At 37.3% G+C, this 21,838-nt stretch overlaps 3 protein-coding genes across 3 annotated transcripts; all 3 read right to left on the reverse strand.

Annotated features, from left to right (window-relative positions):
- Positions 1-5,304: 5,304 nt before the first annotated feature.
- On the reverse strand, positions 5,305-8,764 carry LOC141587309 (PGR5-like protein 1A, chloroplastic). Its single transcript, XM_074408761.1, has 10 exons — positions 8,510-8,764; positions 7,518-7,639; positions 7,316-7,412; positions 7,119-7,219; positions 6,984-7,040; positions 6,747-6,823; positions 6,415-6,577; positions 6,228-6,325; positions 5,721-5,797; positions 5,305-5,629 (listed from the first exon to the last, which is right to left on the reverse strand). Exons 1-9 carry the CDS (start codon positions 8,703-8,705, stop codon positions 5,728-5,730), a joined length of 981 nt encoding a protein of 326 aa, XP_074264862.1. The 5' UTR covers positions 8,706-8,764; the 3' UTR covers positions 5,305-5,629; positions 5,721-5,727.
- A 988-nt stretch (positions 8,765-9,752) lies between these two features.
- LOC141659016 (glyoxylate/hydroxypyruvate reductase HPR3-like) lies at positions 9,753-11,550 on the reverse strand. Its single transcript, XM_074465712.1, has 2 exons — positions 10,882-11,550; positions 9,753-10,490 (listed from the first exon to the last, which is right to left on the reverse strand). Exons 1-2 carry the CDS (start codon positions 11,434-11,436, stop codon positions 9,966-9,968), a joined length of 1,080 nt encoding a protein of 359 aa, XP_074321813.1. The 5' UTR covers positions 11,437-11,550; the 3' UTR covers positions 9,753-9,965.
- A 664-nt stretch (positions 11,551-12,214) lies between these two features.
- LOC141659017 (glyoxylate/hydroxypyruvate reductase HPR3-like) lies at positions 12,215-14,208 on the reverse strand. The gene is made up of 2 exons (XM_074465713.1): positions 13,566-14,208; positions 12,215-12,864 (listed from the first exon to the last, which is right to left on the reverse strand). Exons 1-2 carry the CDS (start codon positions 14,049-14,051, stop codon positions 12,340-12,342), a joined length of 1,011 nt encoding a protein of 336 aa, XP_074321814.1. The 5' UTR covers positions 14,052-14,208; the 3' UTR covers positions 12,215-12,339.
- Between the last annotated feature and the right edge of the window lie 7,630 nt (positions 14,209-21,838).

Below are 21,838 nucleotides of genomic sequence, written 5' to 3' on the forward strand. Positions count from 1 at the left end.
TTGTTTTTTATGAATATATTTCCGTATAGCTTAATTTGGTGATGTGGTAAACTTAAATAGGTCGAAAACGCAAGGTCAAAGGTAGAAACAGATAAATCGCTAAAAAAGAGGCAAGAGCAATGCTCACTAATTAAACACACTTTTCAAGTTTTTATGCTTGAGTAAGGACTCGAGATCAAACCTCGAATTCAACACGGGTTCAAGCTCGAGTCTATCTTCGATAACTTGTCAAAAGAAAAAAAAGGTGTAAGCCCACAAAAATCGACCAAAAATGGAATGTGGTAAGAAATCAAAGAATCCAAGGGAAAAGTGGTCTCTTTGACTCATGATTGGAGATCTTGTACGAGAAATACATACATTACTAGTTTTAAACCCGTGAAAAAAGATAGCCCTGATTCCTAAGAAAGATAGCCCTGCTTCTGTTACAGACTTTAGACCCATTGCGTGCTGCAATGTGATCTATAAGTGCATTACCAAGGTCATTTGCACTAGGCTCAATGAAGTTCTTGGTGATCTTGTTAGTGACAATCAAAGTGCTTTTATTAAAGGAAGGGACATTGTCGATAACATTCTTATCTGCCAAGACCTCGTTAGACTTTATAATAGGAAGACTTGCTCCCCCAGAGCTATGATGAAAATTGACTTAAGAAAAGCGTATGACTCTATTGAATGGTCGTTTATTGATGATATGCTGATTGCTCTGAAGTTCCCTGATAAAATGAGGCACTGGATCATGGCTTGTGTGTCCTCTCCTACTTTTTCTTTATCCTTGAATGGCAACTTATTTGGTTACTTCAAGGGCAAAAGAGGAATACGGCAGGGAGATCCTATGTCCCCTTTGATCTTCACGCTTTGTATGGAATATTTAACTAGAATTCTCAATGTTGTGACCTGCAAACCTGAGTTCCATTACCATCCTCTTTGTGGAAGGTTGAAGTTGAGCCATCTCGCTGCAGGACGACCTCTTGCTTTTTTGTAGGGGTGATTCTTCTTCTCTCATGATCTTCATGAGAGCTCTTAAAACTTTTGAGGATGCTTCTGGACTTCAAGTTAATAAAGAGAAGTCTGAAATCTATATGAATGGTGTTACCCTGATGGACCAAAGACAAGTGTCTAAGGTTATCCGGGTTTCGTTGGGAAGCTTTCCTTTTAGATATCCTGGGAATTCCCATTTCTTATAAGAGATTGAATGTAGCCGATCGCAATGATTGACCGAGAAGATGGTTCAAAAATCGAGCATGGGGGCTAGGAAATTAAGTTACGCAGGGGTAGTCGATTAAATCATCCTCTCTCATATCCATACTTATCAGTGCGGGGTGTTCATTATACCAGTCTGACAAGAATGAAAAAGATTGAAGGGATTTGCCGATCTTTTCTCTCGGTCGTGGACCGAACACTACAAAAACCCCTCGATTTCTGGGACACTTGCTGCAGAAGTCGGGATGAAGGGGGCTAGGATTCATTCATGGTCCACATTGGAATCAAGGCTATGATGGCCAAATATACCTGGTGGATAGCAAATAAGGAGGACCATTTGTGGATCAAGTGGGTGAATGCCATCTATATTAAGCAAACAGGATCGGTGGAATTATGCTCCTTCCATTGGGACTAGTGGACTTGGAGGCAAATTTGCAAAACTAAGGATCTTTTCAAGCATGGCTACACCAATAATACTTGGTATGGGGAAGCTTATACGTATGTGAAGGGGTATGCCTGGTCGCAAGGTCCTTACAGGAAGGTACATTGGCATCATGTTATATGGAATAGACTCAGCGTACCCAAGCACTCTTTTATTTTTCGGTTAGTTCGTTTTGCAGAGAATCTTGACCAAGGATAGGCTTGCTAAATTTGGGGTACTGATGGATGATACGTGCTTTCTCTGCGGCAATGCTCGGAAACCTGTGATCATCTGTACTATGATTGTGCCTTCGGTGCACAGTGTCTGCAATTGGTGCAGCAGTGGTTGCAAATCAATCTTCAGGGGACAGAAATTGTAGACTGGTGTATCCATATGCGATGTAAATCTCTACTCAGGAAGCAAATTATTATGGCTGGTCTTGCCAAGTATGGTCTATCATATATGGATGGCACGCAACAAATGCCGACGGAAGGGGTCGTTGATCATCCTAGGGTTGTGTTTCAAAGATATTAAGCGTGATGTAATCCTTAGAGTTTCAGCTCGTTTAGGAGTGATTAAGCACAAAGTTAGTTCTTCTTGGCTAGACCATGTAAGGACGTTCTAAAGTGTGTTTTGGTGCTTTGTAACCAAGTAGGGTGATGTAACTTCTCATGATTATGCTAATATATTAACCTTTCACCTAAAAAAAAAACCCGTGAAAAAAAATGCACGGGTCATAATAACATGTGTTATTATTGAATACATGACTCAGGAGCATATAAATGAGCGTTATTAAATGTGAATATCGTGATAATATAAGTAAGTCTATAATTGAAAATTCGACATAAATATAATTTAATTAACCTTTTTCATTCTAATGACATAATACAGTTTTCATCATTAATACACATATAATTTAGGAGAAAAGGACGGTTTTTATTCTCACGACTTTCATCATTAATGTAATTAAACTAATCGAATCAATCTATTAGTCGCCACTTCGAACGAATATCACATGGAATGAGAATAAATCAGATAATATGTGATAAGAGTCCCATTTGCCCTATACATTGATGGAAATGAGAATAAGCGGATATATCAATTGCAAAATGAGGACAAATAGAAACTACACTCATCTAACTAACATCAATAGTTCTTTCTTAAGATATATATATATCATCTTACGAATAAAATGGATCAATAACACCTCACTTGCATAGATAGGACAAATTATTTTTACTAATCTCAACGCATATTATTTTTAACTTATGTGCAATATTATTTTTATCTATGTGCAATATTATTTTTATCTTATGTACAATACTTTACACATTGTAAGATTAAGACGGATATATCGGTCTTAAATATGAATATGTGATCTATATATGTCAAACTAACATAGTCAAGTTAATATATCATACAAAAATTGGCCAAATTAAAGATCCGGTAATCTAAAACGACAACCCAACAATGAGATAATAATTCAATTGCACTCATCTGATACTCATATGGCCTATATCAAATATGGCTATATATAAACAGTAGGTATTGCGTAAGACAGTTTTACACTATGAAACGGTCCCAATATTGTGTAAGACGATTTTAGCAATAAATGAACAACTTTTTTACAAAAGTGGATTGTCTCACCGTATGAGACCGTCTTACACAATAATTTATGATATATAAATACATAAATCAACTCTTTCTAAGAATTTTACCCTACTTCATATTACCTATACCCGCAACCGCCCTCTTCCTCTTACAATTACTAACCGACTTTTCATTTTGCCTCCTTTCTCATTGACTATCACCATCTCAAAAATTATCTGTCCTACTGTTATCCCTTTTCTACCTATATGTTAATCGGCCTTTGTTCTTTAATTAGCCTAATTGTACACAATTGTCCACTACTTCAGAACATTCCACATCCCTTCTCCCTCCCCAATCACTCCGCCTCCACAGTAGCATAAGACGGTTACTACTCATCCAACATTTCAATTCAATCGCACCTATTTCCCATTTCACTATATTAGAACACGATTCTAACGTGATCAATGCGAATAATCATATATTTGCGTTGTTGTGCCTCGAAATTTGTAGATCTATTGCTAATTGTATCTGGGTCTCCATAATTTTTGAAAATCTAATTTCAAAAGAGGCGGTGTATTATTTTATGTTAAAATTTTCATTTTAAACTATATTTTCACACTTTAAATATTATTATATATCTTTTTTCTTATTTTAGTATATTTTCACTACTTTTGTTATACTCTTTATTGTAGATCTGATGCTCTTGTTAGTATTAAATCATCCCTGTATTTGTGTTCCAAGAAAATATTCTTTTTTTTAATTAAATTTTATTTTTAAGACTTTTTCCTTTTTAGTATTTTTTATATTTAGTTTTTTTCTATATTATTGAAGTACTTTACTTTTTTTTTAATTTAAATATACTTTCTTTTTGGACTACTATTTAAATTATTTTTCATAATTATTTTCTGATGATTATTGTGTTTGTGTCATGAACCATAGTTATATTATTTCGATTTCAACAAAAAATTCATTTTTTTTATTTTTTATTTTTATTTTGTTTCCTTTAAAATGTTTCTGGTATTTTTTATTTTAAATAAAGAATGGCTTATATACGCAACTTTATTTTTTTGCTAGTTATTAAATATTTTATCATTTAGAAAAATAAAATAAATATTTTAATTATTTTTTTAATAATTTAATTAAAGACAAAAATCTAATCAATCATAAATATCATATAGTAAAGAAAAATTAACTTGATTGATTTTTTTTTTGTTGAAGTAACTTGATTATTTTCTACTACGTATAATGTATTTTAATTATCTTTTTAATAATTTAATTAAAGACAAAAATCTGATCAATCATAAATATCATATAGTAAAGACAAATTATTTTGATTGATTTTTTTTGTTGAAGTAACTTGATTATTTTCTACTACGTATAATGTTCAATGAAGATTTGTCTAGAAAAAATGAAAATAAAAGCTTCTGAAGAAAATGAATTGGCCAATTTATATTAATTTTCAGTACAATTTTCCATTTATTTTGTCTTTAGTGTAAGATTGAATGTATTTAATTTTTTTTTATCATAAGCTTTTTAACATATGAATATGAATATACGAATAAGATTAATCAGGATAAAAATTAAGTTGACGAAAAGAGATGAGAGGAGAGAGAGTAATTAAATGTTGTATAAATCATGGGGGGTCTCATATATAACCAATTCTCTCAAATGCATCAGCCAATCAGAAGCCAAAGAAAAACCCAACTTTTATACTATGTAGATATGAACACGATATGATAACTGTATGCATCCCTGACTAGTAGAGATGAGAGCCGTTACCACTTGTTTAAGAGATGAGAGCCGTTACCACTCACACCAACCAACTTTGGTTCGTATACCTTAATTTGGTGATGTGGTAAACTTAAGCTATCATAACAATAACAAAGTAGTCTTAAATAGGTCGAAAACGCACGGTCAAAGGTAGAAACAAATAAATCACTAAAAAAGAGGCAAGAGCAATGCTTGCTAAGTTGCTAATTAAACACACTTTTCAAGTTTTTATGCTCGAGTAAGGATTCGAGATCAAAACTCAAATTCAACACGGGTCAAAGCATTTAAAAATGGACAAAAATGGTATGTGGTAAGAAATCAAAGAATAGAAGAGAGAAATGGCCTGTTTGATTCACGATTGAAGATCTTGGAAGAGAATACATACATTATATGAACAGGATATGATAACTGTACGTATGCATCCCTGACTAGTAGAGTAGTAGTAAAAGACTGCAGTGGAATGTGGAATATACATGGTTTACAGTATTACACAAGTGTTTATTGGCAATTCGGTAAATGTCAATAGATCACCACAAGAGCTCGAGAAAAAAAAATGAAATATCTTGGTCCCTCGTCTCAAACGACAAAGCAATATCAGCATCCCCAACACACCTTGTAATATGCTTGAATCTACACTATCTTGTACAAAGGCTGCATTCACATTATAGTAGTTACAACTTACAATGATATCGGTGATAACTTCAGCAAACTTAGAAGTATGGCATATTGGCATCGCATGTACCTTGATCTCAAGCCTGGCTTCCTTCTGGCAGGGTTATCAGGCGACTCTTTGAATCATAGATTAATTCTGTCGCACAGCTGGAGAATAATGTTTTGACACTGATTAGAATAGTCGAAACTCAAGCGTGTCACAAAGTCTCTCATGAATGATGAGGTATGAGAATCAGATGTATGCACCTAGACATGACAAATGTCTTATTCTGTACGAATCCATCATTTTGGGTATACTATGCACTTCGGGAGGTGTTTGGTCGGCTTGGTTTTGATCGTGCTTTTATAGGGTCATTTAAGGTCTGAATCGGATCATTTCCAATGGTGTACCAGTGATGCTTTTTAGTTTTCGAAAAAATGGGTATTTTGAGAGGTTTTTATTTAAGTTTAGGGGTACCAGTGATGTTTTCGAAAAATGAGGGATACCACGTAGAGAGACGGTTTTGGCGGACCCCGACATTGTAAAATGCTTGCAGTGAATAGATGGGGACTATAGAATGTGTGGGCAGAAACTTACTTGGTGCATTTCAACTTGTTAGCGTTTCCCCCGCTGGAAATTGAAAGGATAGTCCCGAAGAACGAAAGGTTCTCTGTACCACAGTTGGGACATGGGCCCTAACACAAGTACACAACCTATAGTTACAATCTTAATCTTAAATTATACAAATCATTAATACTTTTAATAAGAGTGGCAGTAATATTACCTTCAAGATAAGGAAATCTTTGACAATCAACTTAGTGATGGCCTGGGATATCCATAGTATCGCAGGCAATGCAGCGAACCAAGTGAAAATGAAGCTGAATGGCTCTGGAAGCTCCAATAGCAGCGTGATCTCAAATCCCGTCAAATCATCCAGAAAGAAAAACCTGTCCGTCACATTTTTAAGTAATTCATGCTAGTATTTGACACCAAAACATGTCTGCCTAGGTCTTTCAGTCTTTATTCTTTTAACTTTCCCCGAAAAAGTAAATTTGTATCCGAACATATTGTTTTAAGAGTAATTAGTAGATGTAGAAGATGCTACTTAGTACTTACAGTCCAAGGGCAACTACTGCAGCTGGAACATTCAACAGAAACATTTTGAAGTAGTCGACTGTCAGGTCACTGTAAACCTGTCATACTGAAGCTTATCAGAAGAGCAGAAGAGAAGAAACCCTTCTAGCTCAAATACATATGGTCAAGCTCAAATTATATTACGGCATACAAAATATTAATTTAGACGAGTAGACACTTCCAAGCTTAATTGAGTTATCCAACAAGTAAATGACATACCTTTCGACTCCTGAGACTGCACCGAGGACCCTCTACGACAATCATACTTCCTTCCGTCTACAAAGGTGAAATGTGTCAAGGATTCATGATAAGGAAGCTAGGACAAGCTTAAGGCGTAAAGCGGAAAGTACAGACCTTAAGTTTCAACTTGAGGTCATCAAACTCTTGATCTGACAAAATTGGTTTTCCGGCTACATAAGCCATTGAAGCTTCTAAAAACCTCTGCTCATCACCACCTGATTAGTAAAATTAATCCATCAGCAGTGAGTCTTGTATGTGAAACCATCTCGTATAAATTTTGACATAAATAAGTAGTTTAATTAAGAACGCACTTAGCATGACTACGCTGCTTCCTTCCCACATAAGCTCTTCCTTGAGATTATCGAATTCTTCATTTGACATGATCGCCTTTCCCTCATAGTAGAACGACTGGTCATATATAAGGCAAGCAAACAATCAACAATGCAGCTAATTCAAAGTCAGAGAACTAGTAGGTTACAGAAACGCAGAAACAAGGAGTTACTATGTGTATACTTGTAGTGCTTGTAGGAAGTCTTGTTCAAGCTCTCCAAGCGACTTCTTCTGCTTCTTATCGATACTGCAATATTGTAACATGTTACTATCTACCTCTTCTTCTCCGGCTTCAACCTGCTGCCCTGAAATAATACAGTTTGCCATCAATTTACTAGTTATCCAGAAACGAAGTGCAGATGTTTTTAACAATGGGGTAAGGCTGCTCACGGCAATAGTGTAAAAGGGTTTCACCGAATGATAAAACATTGTTACCCTGATGGTAATGTATCAAAACACCCAAGAAATTTCTTGTAATTTTTCCATTGAAATGTGAAGATCACCAATGCATTACCCCAAGTTTCAATGAAGAGAGGATCATTGATCCCACTTTCGTGTTCCATCTGGTGTCTCATCACTTTTATCTTCCGACACTATCAATTTAACTTGATTTACACATCTTTGTATAATCAAAGATTGTGTCAGAAGAAACAGTAATACTTTAGGACACAAGATGGGGACAGTATATATGGATTGTTTCCATTATTTTGTCAAAATGAATTAATTCCACATTTCTAGCTAGTTTCAACTCCTGTCTAATTGAATAACTTGCTGAATTACCCCTCCTTGTAAAATTACATTCCTATATGGTTATATTGTTAACTAAACATGTTCATGAAATTGATATGAATATTGTAAAGGAACCTCAATCCTATCTAATTACTTTTCCTATATACTCTCTCCGTCTCAATCATTTGTTTACCCCTTTCAAAACAGTAAAAATAAAAATAAACAAATGATTGTGACGAAAAGAGCGCCGAGAATAGGTTTGAACAGTACAAGGTTGGAGACAAAATTTCCAAACATTCCCATTCCAAAAGAATAATTGAGCATAAGAAAAATAAAAACCAAATTAAAATCCCTAGAAATATTCAATCATTAAATACAGAAAGACACCATTTTTTACCACCAAATCATGAAATTCACAAATTTATTGTAAAAAACAAAAAGAAGACCTGGTTTATCAGTTGTAGCCCTTGGTGCAAGTAAGATGAATTTACGCCGAATCGTGACACGTCTAGAACCCGTAAAACGAGTGGATTCATCCCTGAACGATGAAGAAACTAATGAAACGGAATTTCTTGATTTGGGAAGTGGAGAAGTGAACAATCTTGGTGAAGTTAAAGCAGCAACCCCAATTTTTGAGGCCATTTTTTTAGTACTTTTTATTTTGGAGGTGCAAAGTTTTCAGGTGTGAGTGGCAAGAAGGTGATCAATTGGGAATGGTAAAACAGAGGATACTCTGAGCATTATGAGGTGAGGAAAAATTGAGAAAGAAAGACAAGAGAGTGTTTTGAGTGATTGAGTTTTGAAGGATCTTTTGGGAGATAAGGTAACGGCCTAATGTGTGGAGTGAATTCATTTATTTGATTCCGTTTGATTTCACTATATATATGCCATGTCATTATTGACAAGGTTCTCAACTAGCTTGTTTAGATCTTTGTGAAAATAAAAATCGACACGTATGATATAAAATGGTTCACTAAAACTTGGGAGAGACGGTCTCTCACTAAATTATTGAGAGACCAATCTTTCGTACCCTTTTATTTGTATTTCTTACCCTTTTTATTGTTGATCGTGACATTGTAATTTCGTACCTATTTACATAATAAATGTACCCATTTTATCATTAATCATAATTTGTACCTATTTTATTACCTTTAGTACCACTTTTTCTTAAAATTGTACAATGATCTCTCAATAAAGCTTATTAAGAGACCGTCTCTCAGGAGACCTACTCACTTGATAGGCTGGCTTCATCACATCACATAAAAAGGGCAGTTCGGTGCACGATAGCGTCCCTGCTAGGCGAGGATCCGGGGAAGGGTCCCACCACAAGGGTGTAATTGAGAAGCCGCCTGCTTGCTAAAAATGGCAAAGAGCCGCTCAAGATTGAACCCGTGACCTCACGGTCACAAAGCAACACCTTAACCGGTGTGCGCTAAGGCTCCCCTTCAACACGAGCGCTTTCCAGGGAGGCCACCCATCCTAAGATTACTTCGCAGACGCTTAATCTGCAAGTTCGATGGGATATATTGCATTAGTGCTAGTATGATCGCACCATCACATATATATATATATATTATATATAATATAATAAAATGATTACCGCTAAGATAATTTGCAAATATAATGGAAAGATATAGGACAATCAGATCCATACAACCTTAGTACCTTACCCTTATGTTGGCACTTAGCAACACAAAAATGCTACAATAAGCCATCTCATTCAACAATTAATAAGAGAACAAATTCATAAGAAGTCAAGCATTGTGTTACCTTAATTACATTTGTACCACCTTTATTTACATCTATTCATACATACTTTTTTGCCATAAATCTATTCATATTATCAACACACACAAAAAACACATCTTGTGGGTTGGGCCGTTGGGGGGAATGAAATTTAATTTAATCCAATTTTACAGGACTTAGCAATGGCTTGTTGGCAAAGAAGGCCAGCAAATTCCCTAATGCAGTATCTTTAGCAGCCTGAAGCGATTCAGGAGTCAAAACCGCTTGATGAGGTGACATCACCACGTTATCCAAACCAAACAACTCCTTAGGCACGCTTGGTTCATTCTCATACACATCAAGACCAACCCCTCCTAGCCTTCCTTCCACCAAAAACCTCACCATTTCCGCCTCATCGATCAAACCCCCACGTCCAACATTAATCAAAATACCCTTCTTTCCCAAGGCAGTCATGACATCCTTATTGATCATGTGGCGGGTTTGATCGTTTAGGGTACAACAAAGGATGAGAATCTCGGACTCAAGTGCTAAGTTATGGACTGTGCCGTAGAAAGGGTATGGAGCCGATGGGTTATGGCTCCTTGACGTGTATGCGATGGTGCAACCAAATGAAATGAGTCTCTTGGCAACCCGTGAACCGATGCTTCCTAGACCTACAATGCCTACTCGTTTCCTGGTTAACTGCAATTAACACAATTGTCATGAACTCATGATTGAGGTTCAATTCAAATGTTATACATGAGAATTCTCAACAAATAATAAGCATTCAACTCGATGAAAATATATTGTACGAAACTATGATCAGACCAAAGTGGCTTGAGTGTAGTGGAAGACGGAGTCTTCTCAAAGCGTTGCAAAATCAAGAACGAATCGAGAGGTCCGGGTTCGACTCCACACGAGAGTCTTTGCAGATCCACCTGCCATCAAGGGCAACCTTGATGACTTAAATGGTCCCCGGGTTTGCAGGGCATTCGAGTGTGTTCCCTTGGGTAACCAAAAAAAAAAAAAAAAAGAAACTATGATCAGCGAACAACCCAAACTGAGAATTGAGGATAACAAAAAAACATCTTACACTAAAACCAAGTGGAATCTCCCGACAAAGAGGCCAAGACCCGACCCGAACAAACCGATCAGCAGCGGAAATTCTCCGAAGCACATCCAGCAACAACCCTACAGCGTACTCAGCAACATCAGTTGAAAAAGCGTCAGCAATATTAGCAACGGATATCCCACGACGGCAACACTCAGCAAGATCAATGTGGTCGGTTCCGACAGAGGACCCGACCACGCACTTCAAATAAGGAAGGCAATCCATCGTGTCCTTCCCTAGTTGGGACAGCCCTGAACAGTACACAGCTCGGACTCCACCTGCGTGGGCCCGTAGGGTGTCCTTGTAGGCCTCTCTGTCAGGGCCCACGTCTGCTGTGGGGTCCAGCAGGGTGAAGTATGAGGAAAGGTGCTCGAAGGAGGAGAGTCCAGGGACGGGTTCCCGGTGGATTAGGAGTAGTGGTTTCGGGTTTGGGTTTGGGTTTGGGTGGGGTTGGTAAGGAGTTTTGGAGTTTGCCATTGTTGAAAATGCGAGTGGAATTGGAAAAGTATGCGTTAGGCTAGTGAGAATGACGTGCATTATGTGTTATTATAAACATCACTTACCACTGAGTAGTTCTCTTTAATGCGATTTTGTACTAATATTGTGTAAAACGGATCTTAATTATCTACAAGATAGCCATATATGGTAAAAATAAGTTGTCAAAATAATCTGTTTTACAATATATTTGTTTAACACCGTGTTGCACCGGTACTTGTATATAACCAAATGGATGAAAACGAGACGAGCTCGAAATAGAAATTGCTGATTAATTATGACAAGCTGCCAATTCAGTGGATTAATAGGCCTATATGCCTGAAATGAGTAAAGTAATGGAGAATGCAGTGGACTGTGAGTCTGTGATTGAGAAAGCCCTTGGTTTCTTAGCTTAACATAGTAATAAGATGAGAATTAGTCGAATTTCAATTTCATTTCATGATCTCCTAGTTAGTTATTCCGTGTTAAATAATACTCCGTAACAGCTATTTATAGATTTGGTGATGATTCCTATTACTGAGTTGGTGTAGCTTAACCCGGGTGCAATTCCTTAAATTATGCATTCTAATTTCAGTGATGTAACCGGAATTCTGTGTTGCTTTCTCTGTGAGCAGCAGTGTTCCTCCCTCTGCAATTTCTGCATTCCTTGTTTACTATAGTAGAATTAACAGCTGCATCAACGCAGGATTGGTTTGGTCAGTTTCTCGTTTAAGACAGTCACGTAATGAGATTAAAATGAGACTGATTCATATGATGTGCCGGTTATTTCATCAAAAATTAGTAAGTGGTAGACCTTGCAAACCTAACCGGGAAATTCAGGGAATGGCATTGCCTACTGCTCCGTATCAGTTACTATCAGATAAAGCAGCGAGTTTATTAAGACATTCATACATGATTCTTTCATTAAACCCTAATGAAATACCTCGGAGTTTGGAGGCATGAAGCTTAATCAAATTTTACAGGACTTATCAAGGGCTTGTTTGCAAAGAAGGCCAACAAATTCGCTAGTGCAGCATCTTTAGAGGCCTGAATTGATTCCGGAGTCAAGACAGCTTGGTGAGGAGACAACACCACATTATCCAAACCAAACAACTCCTTAGGCACGCTTGGTTCATTCTCAAACACATCAAGACCAGCTCCTCCTAGTCTTCCTTCCACTAAAAACCTCACCATCTCGGGCTCATTGATCAAACCCCCACGACCAACATTGATCAATACACCCTTGTTTCCCAAGGCGGTCATGACATCCGTATTTATCATGTGGTGTGTTTGGTCAGTCAGGGTGCAACAAAGGATGAGAATATCGGACTCAAGAGCCAATTTATGAACGGTCTCATAGAAAGGGTATGGAACAGAGGGATTATAGCGCCTTGAGGTATATGCAATGGTGCAACCAAATGGAATGAGTCTCTTGGCAATCCGTGAACCGATGCTTCCTAGGCCTACAATGCCTACTCTCTTTCTTGTTAACTGCAAGTACCAGAAATGCCATTCCATTGATTTTCAATTTTTTGATAATTCAGATGCAAATTAAATGCTATAAATTATCGATAAGAATCCTCAATATTCAGAAATAACAAATAACAATTCGACTCAGAAAAGAAAATTGTACCACCTAAACCTTTTAGGAGTCTTTGATCTTTCTAATCGCTCGAGTATTCAAACTAACGGAAACACAATTGACATATTTTCGCTCTTCTTACATTGTTAACTTTGGAAAGGACAACTTCAATTTTCAAGGACTTTACATAGTTTCGCTTTTACTCGTAAAATTGGTATCGTGACAATAGTTCATGGGTTAGAAGTTTAGAACCCCTCCCTCCCGAAAAATCTTGTGTCCTCTCCTCCGGGAGGAGGGTACTACTTACACTCAAAAGGCAATCTTATCAAATACGTAGAATATTATAATAGCTTAGCTCTAAGGAGTACCCTACTCATGGAGGACACAAGAATTTTTCCCTCCTATATATTAGCTGGGAGGACGGACAGTTTAAATAAAGTTTTAAAACTGATGCAGGTGAAAATTGACCCGACTCATTGCCATCCCTAACTCTCGACTCTACGAATCCCGGTTTAATTAAGTCAACTATATGTAAATTCTTCCATTACAATAATAACAAGATCAGCAATTCAAAATGAGAAAATCCAAAGACAGAAACTTAACAACTCACACTGGAACCAAGCGGATAAGCCCCAGAAAGAGGCCAAGATCCGACCCGAACAAACCGATCAGCAGCGGAGATACTCCGGAGCACATCCAACAACAACCCGACAGCACAATCGGCGACATCATCAGAAAACGCGTCCCCATTATTAGTAACGGCTATCCCACGGCGACGACACTCAGTTAGATCAATGTGGTCGGTTCCGACAGCGGTACCGACCACACACTCGACGGCTGGGAGGCAGTCGAGCGTGTCCTTCCTTAATGGGGACAAACCCATACAGTATACCGCGCGGACCCCGCTTGCGTGAGCCCGCAGGAGGTCTTTGTACTTGTCCCTGTCGGACCCCACCTCAGCGGTGGGGTCAAGCAGGGTGAAGTACGAGGAGAGGTGCTTGAAGAAGGAGACATTGTAGTCGGGTACTCGGTTGATTAGGAGTAGTGGTTTCGGGTTCGGGTTCGGGTTTGGGTTCAAGATTGAGGAGTTTGTCATTGTCGGGAGGGTACGGGTGCGATCGGATGGAATGAGGGCTTGACTTTTGGGAAGGGAATAAATGAATAAAATGATTGGTTTGGTACTTTGGTTGGTTTAATAGAGAAGCCAGATTCATGCCAAAATGTTATTAATTGTACTAAAATTTTGGCCGGTTACATTTTTTAAACCACCTATCAAACGAGTACGGCGTGCGGGGTTTGTGTTTGGCAAAATTCGAGTCAGATTTATTTTGCAAAGAGTCTTTTTTGTAACAGTCTTTTTAAAGAGATTTTTCACAGCTCCTCCTCAATTGCCCCTAGACCTGGCAAAATTGACCTCACCCGAATGACCCGACTCAAATAATTCGACCCGACACCCGAACTTGACACGACCCGAATTGACACGAATTTTATTGTTGCAAACTGATTATTATCCACAAATAACTTGATAATAACTAACCCGAAATTGTAACACCCCTGATTTTCGTTTAAATTAAAACTAACCTTTACATACAAAACTGGCCAAAATACAGGGATATTATAATTAATATACAAAGTCTATTATTACAAATCCTTTTAAAAATAAAATAATACAAACTGTAAACAAACTTTTTTTAAAAAAACTTTAAATAAAATCTTCACTTCATTATCTTCACTGGGCATTTAAAATGCCGGCTCGCCACTGCGGGTTATGAGCCAATCTATAAACTTCACTGGGCATTTAAAATGCCGGCTCGCCACTGCGGGTTATGAGCCAAACTTTAATCTTCACTGGGCATTTAAAATGCCGGCTCGCCACTGCGGGTTATGAGCCAAACTTTAATCTTCACTGGGCAGTTAAAATGCCGGCTCGCCAATCTGTGTGGTAAGAAGACGAGATCGGAGATGGCTTGCAGCAATATAATAAGTAAATAATCCTTATGGGAGTTATGGTAAAAGAAATTGAAGGAAAAGAAAATTAAAATTATGGAGGATGATATATGAGAAAATGATCAGGCGGTGGAGTTCAGTCTAGATAGTTCTATTCTTTTTTTTTTTTAATATCTTTTTTTTTATTATTATTATTTCTTTTTTTAAAAAATTTATTTATTATTAACCCAAAAATACGGGTATTACAACATTCCCCTCTTAAAGAGAGCTTCGCCCCGAAGCTTAAGCTTAGTGAGTTGTTATATAATTTTATGTTTGGCGCTTTAACTATCACATAAGTGCTAAATTACTCTGGATAAATAGGTTTACAGTTAAGGAAATAGTTGAGCACTTAGTCTCAGGAGTTATCTTCTCGAGAAAATTTTCTACCACATAACATACATAACATAAAAAACGTTCACAGCGAATATGTATTAAATATTTCTCTCATGATTACCATAAAGAGGTCACTTATTATCAGATTTAACCTGAGTGAACAGATCAGGGTATCACAATCCTTCCTCGTTAAAACAAAGTCCGCCCTAGACTGTAGAAATTCAAATTAAACAACTCAAAATTTTCAGAAAAGTTTCGAAAGTAAAATCATCGGCTTAAAACTCCTTGTCGAAAAATCATTCCAAATTAAACTCTCTATTTTCTAACAACCAAATTTAGTATCACTATTATGCAGGCTTCGTAACATTCAATCATCTAAAGGTTTAACTACCCCGTAATTCAACTCGTCTCACAAACAATGAAACTAAATCAAAGGCTATCTAGGCTTAACAATTTGTGCTTTATTGGGAAATATTAGCTTTCCTAAGTATATCACGTTTCTGTATTGAGATGCTATGGTTGCTTACACTGTAAGTTTCAATTATGAAACAAATAATTACAGGAACAGGAAATATAGCCTCAAGCTAAGTATTAAAGAGGAACTGCGTCTAAAAAAAACAGCAACATTATCACTAGATGTAGAGCACTCGCATCAATAGTCGAAACTTGAAAATGCGAAATGATGCAGTTGCAATGACAAAAATTATCTTTCAAAACCAACAATTACATATATACTAGAAGTGAAAGTTCTTTAAAGTTACTTTCTTCCAAAAAGGTTTAATTCAAGTTGTCAAGAAAACAAATTGCAAATCTTCATCATCACTGGAATGAAAGAATTCCTGTGCATTCAAAAACATATGATCAATCCAAAATGAAGACTTGTCAATAACGAACAAAATTGAAAATTTAATGATTCTAAAGTTCGTCCTCGAACTCAAAATTTAAAACAAATGGCGCCTCAAATTTTTGAAAAGAGTGAGAAAACTAAAATCAACAATGTCAAGATGTGAAGATCTCACCTAACCAAGACGGAAAACCGCTCTGATACCAATTGTAACACCCCTGATTTTCGTCTAAATTAAAACTAACCTTTACATACAAAACTGGCCAAAATACAGGGATATTATAATTAATATACAAAGTCTCTTATTACAAATCCTTTTAAAAATAAAATAATACAAACTGTAAACAAACTTTTTTAAAAAAAACTTTAAATAAATTCTTCACTTCATTATCTTCACTGGGCATTTAAAATGCCGGCTCGCCACTGCGGGTTATGAGCCAATCTATAAACTTCACTGGGCATTTAAAATGCCGGCTCGCCACTGCGGGTTATGAGCCAAACTTTAATCTTCACTGGGCATTTAAAATGGCGGCTCGCCACTGCGGGTTATGAGCCAAACTTTAATCTTCACTGGGCATTTAAAATGCCGGCTCGCCAATCTGTGTGGTAAGAAGACGAGATCGGAGATGGCTTGCAGCAATATAGTAAGTAAATAATCCTTATGGGAGTTATGGTAAAAGAAATTGAAGGAAAAGAAAATTAAAATTATGGAGGATGATATATGAGAAAATGATCAGGCGGTGGAGTTCAGTCTAGATAGTTCTATTCTATTTTTTTTTTTATATCTTTTTTTTTATTATTATTATTATTTCTTTTTTTAAAAAAATTTATTTATTATTAACCCAAAAATACGGGTATTACAGAAATAACCCGAACCCCAGACGCGGTCCGACCCAACCTGACTCGATGTTCGCAGATCTGAAATGACCCGACTCGAATCCGACCTGATTGACTCATTTGCCCGTTCTACTTGCCTCTTTGTCTCACATCTCTTCAAAGTGACGGATCTTGTCTATTACAAATGAGAATTTGTATTTATTTTGGGGTTGTATAATTGTTTGTGTGAAAACAAGATTAGTACCTTAAAGTATTTGGAGGTCGTAACTACCCTCCTAAACTTTGTGATCCACCCTTTAATGTAAGGGTTTGAGCCATAGTTGTAGATGCGTAATCTAATAAACAACGCTAAATTACTTATAATAATTTAGCGCCTAAGGATGAATGATATAACTCCCAAACTTAAACACGGGAATCTCCAACGATACTTATATATCAAGAAGGATCCAATTACAAAACATCAACTAAAGTCTTCACAAGAGTACTTGTGGATGCTAAATCACAAACTAAAGTATAGATGGTTGATTACCTCCATGATCGGATAGGCTCGCCGTGCTACTTCTAAACCTAATCTACTCTACTATTAAGGATCTAAGATCTAAGGATAGACTAAATTGTAGTTGTTGTTGTTTGAGTTGGTTGTGTAATATTACGGTTTTCTATGTCAATGGGTACTCTATCGAGTGAGGCTTACTCTATCGAGTAAGTGTGTTTTTACGCAAAATAGTAGTCTGTCTGATGGGTACTCGATCGAGTACGTGTGACACTCGATCGAGTAAAGGTCACTCGATCAAGTAAGTCACTTACTCGATCGAGTAAGTTGGTCTTACGGGTTATTTTAGCCGGGTTTTGTTAATAACGCGTGATTGGTATAAAAGGCTTCCGTCATTATTTTTAATCATTTTTGTTTTCTAAAACCTTTCAAGAGGAAAAAAAAGAGAAGTTACGTAGTTTGCTTTCTTCGCGTTGTCAACAAATCCCAAGGCTAAGATTGTCGGATTGTCTTATTCTTTACGCCGTTGTGATCGTCGTGCCAAGGGTAAGCTTCTTGTATAATTTTTATAATGATTTGATAAGTTTGTTTAAAACCCTAATTGGGTAAATTTGGGGGTTTTGGGAGGATTGTACTGTTTAGGTGATAATTGTATGCATGTGTGTTATAGGAGGAGGATTCGTAGAAGAATGGTATTGATTAGCTGCTGTGACGGTCGTGTGATTGCTATTCCATGTAGGGTTTCCCTACTCAGTATTGTTTACATGGCTTTATTGATGGTTAATCATTGTGGTTGGTTTATATCATATTGGATTTGGAATTGGTGATTGTTGATAGTATAATGTGGTTGTTGTATAATCGTCCGTGGTTTGCGATGTGCGTACTCGGCTGAGTGGAGTCACTTGCGGGAATGGTTTCACACCCTTGATTCGCCTTTTGTGGAACCCGCCACAGAAGGGATGTGCACATTTAGGAACTTGGGTTTATCGCTCGGATGAGATGAGCGGGGCTTAGGTGGGAACGGCTACGGTCCCCCACTGGCGGTGTGGAATACTTGTTGCAATGAGTATTCTGGCAGGGCTATATACTTAGTTGTGTAGTCAGGTGTGTGGAGTTGTGGTGGAGATTGGTTGATTGGCTTAGATTGTATCTTGTTTTCAGCTGTGTTGTTTTGTGTAATCAGTACTGATCCCGTTTAATTGTTTTAAAAACTGTGGTGATCCATTCGGGGATGGTGAGCAGTTATTGAGCAGGTATGAGATGGCTTGCGCGAGGGATATCTGGGATGAAATCATCACATGAGTCACTAGAGTCTTCCGCTGTGTCATGAACTTAGTTTATTTCGGTTGGTTTGACAGTTTTGAGAAACAGTTGTATTTACTTTATCAGTTTTGAGATTTGGACTTGTATCACTTTAAACTTATTTGTTTAAGTACGTTTTTTTATTGTCTATTTGATATACATTGCCTCGGGTAACCGAGATGGTAGCATTCTCATGATTTAAGTGGTCCTGGTAAGGCACTTGGAGTATGAGGGTGTTACAAAGTGGTATCAGAGCGACGATTTTGGAACATGTAACTAATGAACCCAATGAACTTAGGGAGTCAAAATAAAATGAACCCGGGTAGGAGTTGTTAGGAGCTAATGCAAAGACTTGGGAGACGTCCTAAATTCGCGATCTCGCCCTACAACTTTGAACCGGTCACTATGGGGTGTGTCTCGGGATCGTTATGTGTTTATTTATGTAAATTGCATATCTATATAGAAGTGTGTTGTGTGAATCGGTGGGTGAATGCATGTGGAGGATAGGGGAATGTTGTGGTGAAAAATGATGATTAATATGAGTATGTGTGTTGATTGAATGACGGAATTGCATGATAGATGATTTCTAATGTGGCTATTAGAAACATGTGAAATATGATTATATATATATATATATGTATATATATAAATATGTATATATATATATATATATGTGTGTGTGTATATATATATATACATATATATATATATATACACATATATATAGAATCAGGATCCCGTACGAACTAAATTAGGGTGCGAACCGTACGAATTCCTTCCCAGTCCTTAGATTAGATTAATTAAAGGCTAGGATTCTCAACCGGATGGGGATCCAGAATCAGGAATGGTCTCTCTTAGGTATGATAGCTGACTGGCTAAGTACTGATCATCATAGACACTGGAAACAAATCTGGGTGCAGGTAACTTTAGCATCAGATATGGATAGAACGAAACAAAAGGATCTTTTCATCTCAATTTCTGCCTGTCTCGGTCATAATCTTCAAGATAAAATTCCTTGTGGCAGTCAGGATGCCTATGTGGAAGAATCATCCTGCTTATTCTCTTATTGTTAATATCATTTGTTCATAAAAATATTGTGGTTTTTGGGCCTAGTTCTCCATCTTAGCTTTTTAGCTGTTTGATGTATAGTGTGATAGCTTTTGCAAATTTGTAGTTTCTTTTCAATTTTGAAATGAAATGATAATTTTTTTGCAAAAAAAAAAAAAAATAGCATTTTCGAAAATTTACAAAATGTAGTTGGAAGAAAACAAGAGGATGGCACTCGACACCTAGATTATCCTAGTTCAATATAGCATGGCCGCATGTGAGTATATGACCTCCGACCTCCCCTCAACTAGTGCATCGTTCAACGATTTCAACCACTAGCTCATACTATCAAGCAAACATATCCAAACATAATAAAGATTCGAAAATGAACAAGTTTGATTAATTTGGAAGAACTAAAGAAGGCACATGAGTAATTACAACAGCAAAAATTATGGTAGTGATACCAACAAACACAAACATGAACACGAACACGCGCTCAAATTTTGTTATTACGATGCATCTGTATTAACATGATACTTAAAGGATGTTGGTATTGACTCCTTAACCGGCATTTGTCAATCCTGGGCTTCTGGCACTCAGGGCTAGCACGATTTGAGTAGAGGAAAAGGCTCCTTATTAGTCATTTAAGAAAGTTCCAAACCTTAAATGTCTCACATAGTCCCATACATCTAATACTAGGAAAAATTATATTTTGAGAGACACCGCCATATGAAAAAGTTAGAAAGTTGAGCCATGCCAACTCCGACTAAACATGAAGATATACACGTAGTAACAAAGGAGATAGACACATGAGAAGAAGCAAGAATGCCAAAACGAAAAGAGAAATATGCAGGAGTAGAATAACTCAATCGACCAATCGACTAAAGAGCAATGAATGCTGCAACCTCAGAGTCAACATAATGAGATCAAACACAAAAGAAACAAAATGTAGAGTAAAGCTAGAATAAGGAGAAGATGAAAAAAAAAAAGAGAAATAAAGTAAAGTAATGGGAAAGTACATACCTATGGGGACGTAATTAGTAACACAGGTCTTACAATCAAGGTTAAGGTTGTAATGAGAGATATAGATGATGTGAATCTGTCCAGAAGTTTGGCGCTCAACAGGGAATTTGGCAAATACTAGATGAGTTATGTCGGGCAACTTAAACTCCAGGTAGTAGACAGCGAGGCAGAAGGTACCAGGTGGGGACATAGGAATTAAAGCATCGAACATGAGGTCAAACACATTAGAGGGGAAATCATCGGAGATGACAGGGTCGTCAAGTTCTTTGTCGTTTTGCAAGTCAAAAGCCTGGAAGTTGCGGCGGTAATGGAATAGAATGATATCATCAAAAACGCCAACCACGCAACTCCATCCAATACAGAAGAGAAAATCCCATCTGGGCAAACGATCAGGATAGAGAGCATAAAGGGAGCCAATGATAGGGAAATGGAAAAGGATGCGGTTATTCTTCGAGTCAACAAGAACTGGAGTACTGACATTAATGGACTTCGAACAATGGATAACATTGGCCTCTGGTGGTGGTGGTGGAGGACGTTGCAAGATACGCCAGTTGTCATGTGGTTTGAGTGGAAGGACTAATTTTTCCCCATGAAACTCAGAAATATTGTCACCGTAAAATTCCTCAAAATTACCTCCGAATACAAAGAGATTACCTTTATAGGTAGCACCGGGGACGAGTGGTAAAGGAGTCACACATTCGGGAGCGCTTCCATTGAGGATCATCGCTAACTAGATCAATACATGAAACGCGTGAATGTTGGGGATGCTTATCCTTAATATATTCGGGGTAGTCTTCATCGGCATCTGAACCGCCGCCAAGGATGTAGATGACACCACCTGAAATCGCCATGGAAGTAAGCTCGTCGTCGAAATACAGCTTACCTCATGGGCACTTTGATATCTTCCTTGTATCTAAATTAACCCGATATAGTTCACCATAAAGACATGCTTTTTGTCCCTCCGGTAGATCCTCTGAACTCACAGCGTGCACCACTATTTCCGTCGAACCAGGAT

This window comes from Silene latifolia, chromosome 6, assembly GCF_048544455.1.
Source record: "Silene latifolia isolate original U9 population chromosome 6, ASM4854445v1, whole genome shotgun sequence".
In the NCBI taxonomy this organism is placed as follows: Eukaryota; Viridiplantae; Streptophyta; class Magnoliopsida; order Caryophyllales; family Caryophyllaceae; genus Silene; species Silene latifolia.

Excerpts from the sequence above, each read along its gene's own strand:
- LOC141587309 (XM_074408761.1), bottom strand. The coding sequence starts at position 8,705 with ATGGCCTCAAAAATTGGGGTTGCTGCTTTAACTTCACCAAGATTGTTC. Across the intron at positions 6,824-6,983 it reads GCAGTCTCAGGAGTCGAAAG|GTTTACAGTGACCTGACAGT; the intron begins GTATGTCATTTA and ends TCAGTATGACAG. Across the intron at positions 6,326-6,414 it reads AAGATTTCCTTATCTTGAAG|GGCCCATGTCCCAACTGTGG; the intron begins GTAATATTACTG and ends TACTTGTGTTAG.
- LOC141659016 (XM_074465712.1), bottom strand. The coding sequence starts at position 11,436 with ATGCACGTCATTCTCACTAGCCTAACGCATACTTTTCCAATTCCACTC. Across the intron at positions 10,491-10,881 it reads AGATTCCACTTGGTTTTAGT|TTAACCAGGAAACGAGTAGG; the intron begins GTAAGATGTTTT and ends TGTTAATTGCAG.
- LOC141659017 (XM_074465713.1), bottom strand. The coding sequence starts at position 14,051 with ATGACAAACTCCTCAATCTTGAACCCAAACCCGAACCCGAACCCGAAA. Across the intron at positions 12,865-13,565 it reads CTTATCCGCTTGGTTCCAGT|TTAACAAGAAAGAGAGTAGG; the intron begins GTGAGTTGTTAA and ends TGGTACTTGCAG.